Genomic DNA, 6000 nt, shown 5'->3' on the forward strand with positions numbered 1-6000 from the left:
CTAAATATGAAAAAACTTAAACAATTAAGCTGAAAGGAATAGTAACTACCAAATGACAAAACTATTCTTTCCCTTTAAGGCTCTAGATCAAGCCAAATGCAAGGGTAGTCCTGAGGATTAAAAATGGATTGGGACTCAGTCTTGCTATGGACTTCCTGTGTGACCTTGGGTAAGTCACTTGAGAATTTAGTTCTCAAAAATAACAGGCCTATTATAGCTGCCAGAATGAAGCACCAATGTTTCTGAGACCACAAATGAAAGACAGGGTTCTGCTTACTTGCCCAAAACAGAAAAGATCCTAGGCACGAGTCCTCTTGAAAAATGTAGGTAACAACCACCAAAAATTCAGGAATATTGATGTTAATCAGCTGAAAGCTACTCTGGAACTGTACTTTGCAATACGGTATGAAAGCCTACATAAAAACAGAGTTGGGTTTCAACCTCTAGTTTTGGGTATTTGAAACCTATCATGAGTAGAACTCTTATGACTTCCAGAGACTCAATGTACTGTTTACAGGTGACAAAGCACACCTACTCCAATCAGCTTGCAATAGCAATTAGTTAAATGTTTTTGAAGTGACTACAAACAGCTAATGACTTTAACAATAAGCTTATATTTTTGGTAAATAATAATGACTGAATTTAGAAGCAGGGATGCTTAAGAGGCATTTGGCCAGATAACATAGTTTCAGCAGTTTCTCTGCAATAGAGAGCAGTTAATCAAAAATCAGTTAAAAAACCCTGAGCAAAAAACCTACAACGTAAGTTTCACAGAAGTTAATTTTATTTCTTTACCATAGTAATACAGAGTCCCACACATGTTAAAAGTGTCTGCCATCCCTCACTGGCATTTTAAACTCTATTAAAACAGATGTTTCCACATGAGGAAAGGCATCACAGTGATATTTTGACTTCACAGTACTTCAGCCTCGCCCCCCAGCACTGGAAAACTTCTGTAAGAAAAAATTACAGGCTAATACCACTACCAGAGTATCAGTGGGGAAGGAAGCAGGGAACAGCTGTAGAACCCCTGCCTCCTGCTCTGTCCACAGAGGAGCTGCTTACAGAGAGCAAGAGCCCAACCAAAGTCAGTAACATCAATTAACAGGACCTGTCATAAAGCCCAAAGTCCACAGAAACCCCTCCCCATTGAGTCTACCTGATGTAACTAAATACATTCAGCAGAAAATTTAGACTGAATTCAAAGAAGTCAAATCCTCAGACCTCTAACTAAAATCATTGAGTGATTTCAATGAGTGGGAAGCCCAAGTCAGAAGGAAAGTTTCATCTTCTTGCTACATTTCATTAACCCTTTCAGCAGCACATGTACAGAGCCCTCCAAGCAAGGCAAATTGTTTCAGGAAATAAACTACCTTGAAAACACCCAACTGCCTCAGGCAATTAATTACCATAAGACAACTGGCTTCACAACTGTTAAAATAACAAGCACTGACTGCTGACAGAAAAATGAAGAAATAGTGACCTTTTTAAGAGAACTCACACTATATTTCAGTAGCTATCACTAAAACAGAGGTACTACTTGTTTATAAGAGAGATGGTTTCCTTGGTCTCAAACAGTTAATTCTGTTGTCCATGTAGATCTGTTCACTGTGCCTGGAATTTTAACTCAGGTTACATTCCACAAATCCCAAATTGCAAATTTAAATTAACATTAGAGTGAAAACATGATACCTCTCAAAAAAGAAAGGCGAGGGGGCAGGAGAAGACAGGCACAGCCAGGAAAGTTGTATCCCAAGCGTCACTAACACCTGACGTCCCGCTGGTAGCTAACATCTTGGATCTAAAAGAAATATGCTTCCTTACAGTTCTTAGCCTGGTAGCAAAACTTTATATGAAAGTGTTACCTAGTAGACTTAAAAAGAGAGAAGAACCAACTGTAAAGCAAATGAAATAGCACTCTAACAAGTCAATCAACACAACCTTTTAGTAACAAACTCACTGTGACCAAGGCTGGCTTATATCTTCTCCTCACATGTACCTGACAGCATGCAGAATTTACCCAGACTCATGCAGTCCTCCTTTCACCATCAAATATGCATCTGAAAACCTGAAGGCATACTTGCATTATTTTCAGAACATCTATACCTTACGTTGCTATCTTTTCACACTCTAGGAAGGAAAGTTTTAAATGTTGTTTTACTTATCTCACAGCATTGCCGAAGAACAAGATGTGTCACTTTTGGTTCTTACTAAACAGTAAAACTAAGACAATCCCATAACATACATGAGAGAAGCTAAGAAAGCAACTAATCCTGACTGCAAACCAACTCAGAATAAGAAAACCTTTGCTGATATTGAATCTATGTGAATTCTACTCAGAAGTCTCACAAGAGCATGGCTAAGCAGATGACCAGCAAAAAATACCCAAACCATGTCTCTCTTTCCTCCTCTTCATTCTTCTATCAAAAAAGAGGGAGAAGGGAAAGAAGTAGATAGGATGAGAGACTCCCAATCAGTGCTGCGTTTCTGCTGTATCACATTATCTCAACACTTCGTTAACTCTTCTGCTGAAGCAGAAGTTGTTTGTGTATTGGCCAGAACTAAGGACAATGACACAGGGTAGTTTTCCTCAGGTAGGAAGCGCCAGATTTCCTGGGAAGGGGAGGCCTTAATGGCAGCACCAATCGGCTCTTTGCTGACCTTCTGTAGGGACCAATAAACAAGGTAGAAAAGGAACCAGCTCCAGAGCTAAGATGATAAGACTGTCTTTCCAGCTAGAGTTAATGCACCAGGATGGCTCCCAAACACAGAGAGAAAGCAGGGGAAAGAAAGAAAAAAACAAAAGTTTACAATGTAAGAATAGCTGTGTTAAGTTTAACATGAGATAAAAAGAAGAAAAGTTTACAGTACTCAATGCCATAGCCCAGTATTATTAACTGGCATACTGGATGTCTAGTGCAATCTCTCTGTAATAATTTCATATTCTGTGACAACATGGATAGGAAACAATACAAAAATGCTTTTATTTTTTATACTAGAAACAAGCCAGTTGCTTATGCATCTCCCCTATGCCCATTCCTCATAAACAGAAGATACCTATAAGAACCGAGCGCATTCTGCGACTTTGGGGAAAAAAAACCCTCATACTTATTTATTTTAAAGGTTAAAGGGTTAACATTTTTTCTATGCATTTTCTTCAGTAAATATTTGCAAGTCAAACATAAACCCACTGCTGAGAAATCCCTATTATCCAGATTCTATTATCTAACTGATCCTGATGCTCCAATGCACAATGACTTAAGTTGGTTTTAATTCCTCAATAAAAGCAACCAAAACCAGCCTAAATCAAGACACACCACATTTTACATTACAGAACTAGCTGATAAAGACTCAGAGGCTCTATATAATAAAGTGGGTGCAGCAATGAGGTCCAAAAGTGATGAAGATGAAAGATACCTGGAATGATACCAGACCTTATACACCTTTTGTTTTCTGCAAGTGATACACGCTGCAGACAAAACGGTTTGTGCTAAACAGCCTTAAATCTGGTTTTCTAATATTAAGCACAAAGGAAAAACACTGACAGCAAGCGTGGTAAATAAATCCCTCCCTTGAGAATGAAAGCAGCAGACAGGAGGGGGCTGACATGCATGCAGGAGAAAACTAAACACCATCTTTTTTTTCTACCTGCACAAGTTGCCATTTGCTGCAGCAATCAAGGATCTTTTTTCCCGTCGATTTCAAAAGCCAGGTTTTCAGAAAATTTCTCTCTCAAGTCATCTGTTGATATGCTTTAAGAGTATGGTATTCATATCACTGGATCTTTAAGAGAAAAATCCATTTTCTTTCCTGTTCAGGTAAACATGTTTACAGCTCCTGCACAGACGCTGGGTGGTTCAGACTCACATGTCACACATGTTGTCGTCAGCAACAAGAAAAGCCCCTTTCTCTGATCATCCACATTTTTAATAAGGTAAAGAGAAAAGCACTTTCCAAACTTACCTTTAGCACAGCCAAATCATGAGCTAAACATAAATATTTACACTAGGACAAGGAATTAATAACATGAGTGTGCAACCAAGAATACTTGCTAGAAAACGCACACAGCAAAAATAAGAAAACCCTTTTAAGTTCAACGCAATCAAACCAACCCGTTAGCCCCTGGAAAGGCCGTCATTTATCACCACGTTATGCCCCGAACAGGGAGGATTAGAGAGGTGAAGTACCGATCGTGACTCCGATCTATTTCGGAGACCGTTCACTGCATATGAAAACATCTCAGATCGCAGGCAAAGCCTTCCTATCTGTGACCCTGCACAGGAAATGCCACATAAAACCTAAAATTGCCAAGGAGGGTTACAAAATCGCCTACTCTACATCCTATTCCGAAGAGTCGTGCTATGAGGACCGAACTACTTCTCCATTTTCCAGAAAATAAGTAGAGAGTGGGTGTTACGAGCCTTTATTCCCCCCGCCGTGTACCTTCCCATTGCATCTTAAAGTAACACACGTACCGAAGGGGAAAAAACACCACCCCACAGCAGCCCTTAAGCCTGAAATGTAAATGTAATTCCTTATATAGACTGCAGCAGCTGGTCACACACGCACGGAGAGCGGAGCGGGGGCCCCCGGCCAAACCGTTACCACCCATTATTATACAAACAGGTACCTCCGAAGCCAGAGGGAAGGGAAGAAACTTCGCCGCCCGCCCCCGGCGCCCGGGCGCAGCCCTCCCTTCCCCACCGGCCCGGCGGGGCGGCAGCGCGGCCGCGGGGCGCCGCCGGGCACCAACTCTCGCCGGGGCGGGGAGGCGCGGAGCGGGCGGGCGGGCGCGGAGCGGGGGCGCCGGCCCGGGGCGGCCGCGCTGCCCCCGCGAGAATCGCCGCCCGCTGCGGCGGCGGAGCCTCCCCCGCATGTGCTCCCGGGTGTGTCCCCTCGGGGACGGCCGGCGTCCCCCACCACCGCCCCAAGACGGGCGAGCGCCGGCCGGGGGCGAGGAGCCGGCCCGCTGCCGGGCGAGCGGGGAGGAAACTCCGGCGGGCGGCAGAGGCGCTCCCGGGCGGGCGGCGGGGCGATCCCGCCCGCGGGGCCGGGGGGAGGCCCCGCTCCGCCCGGGGTAGCGCGCAGGTAACAAGTTTCGGAGTTGGGGCTGCCGCGGCCGGGCGGGCGGCGGCCGCTCCCCCGCCGCTCCCCGCGGGGCTCGGCGTCCCCGCCCGGGCCGGAGGGCGGCGGCGCGGCCGGGGGCCCCCGAGCCCGCTGCCGGCGGCGGGGCGGTCGCGGGGCTTGAGGGGGAAGCGGCGTGTAACGGTCCCGGACAGCGGCGGAGTGCGGAGGCACCGCTAGGCGGAGGCGGGAGGCGGCGGCGAGGGAGGCTGCAGGTAGCGGATATAACGGTGCGGAGGGAGCCGCGCTCCCGGCGAGCCGCGGCGGGGGAATTACTTTGGCGCCCGCCCGACCTCCCCCCTGCGCGCTCGGGACGGCTGTGCCCGGCCCCCGCCCCGGCCCCGTCGCCGCCCCGGCGCGGCCGCGGCGCTGCCCCGCGGGTGACTGACCGTTGTTGCGGCGCGGGTTCGGCTGCTTCCTGCGCTTACACCTGGGGCCATCCGCCATGATCCGCTCGCTGGTGTCTAAATGCTCCAGTCACCTCCTCCCCCGCCCGCCCCCCTCACTCCCTCCCCTCCCCCCCGGACCTGGTTTACGACACTGGGTGGTTTTACTTTTACATCACCTTCCTACACCTAGTGCTCGCCCGGAACCTTGTTGCCACGGGAGACGGGCGCTTTACGGCAGCGCGTTTGAACGGCGGCGAGGGAAAAGTTGCGCCCGCAGGTACCGGGAGCGGCGGCGCCGCCCGGGGGGGCTCGGGCCCCCGCGCCCCCCGACCCCCGCGCCGGCGGCAGCGCGGGGGGAGCCCCGCGGGGCGGGGCGGGGCCGGGCCGGGGGTGTCGGTGGTCGCCGGCCCCCGGGGCGGCGCAGGGGGATCCCCGCGGGGCAGTCCCGCAGCGCCGCGCCGAGGGGCCGGCCCCGCGCCCGCCCCGC

General features: G+C 49.1%; 1 protein-coding gene across 4 annotated transcripts in view; it reads right to left on the reverse strand.

The window, feature by feature from the left end:
* The window catches only part of ZEB1 (zinc finger E-box binding homeobox 1), a 121933-nt gene extending 116257 nt beyond the window's left edge, over positions 1 to 5676 (reverse strand). Inside the window, exon 1 of one of the 4 annotated variants that reach the window (XM_038130140.1) lies at positions 5514 to 5671. In XM_038130140.1, coding sequence (XP_037986068.1) covers positions 5514 to 5571 — 58 coding nt within the window. In that variant the 5' untranslated portion in view covers positions 5572 to 5671. Of the gene's footprint in view, positions 1 to 3648; positions 4103 to 5513 lie in introns of those variants that run through there. The other 3 variants (XM_038130141.1, XM_038130142.1, XM_038130144.1) reach the window with 3 other exon arrangements.
* Between the last annotated feature and the right edge of the window lie 324 nt (positions 5677 to 6000).

The sequence above is a fragment of the Motacilla alba genome, chromosome 2 (assembly GCF_015832195.1).
Source record: "Motacilla alba alba isolate MOTALB_02 chromosome 2, Motacilla_alba_V1.0_pri, whole genome shotgun sequence".
Taxonomy (NCBI): domain Eukaryota; kingdom Metazoa; phylum Chordata; class Aves; order Passeriformes; family Motacillidae; genus Motacilla; species Motacilla alba.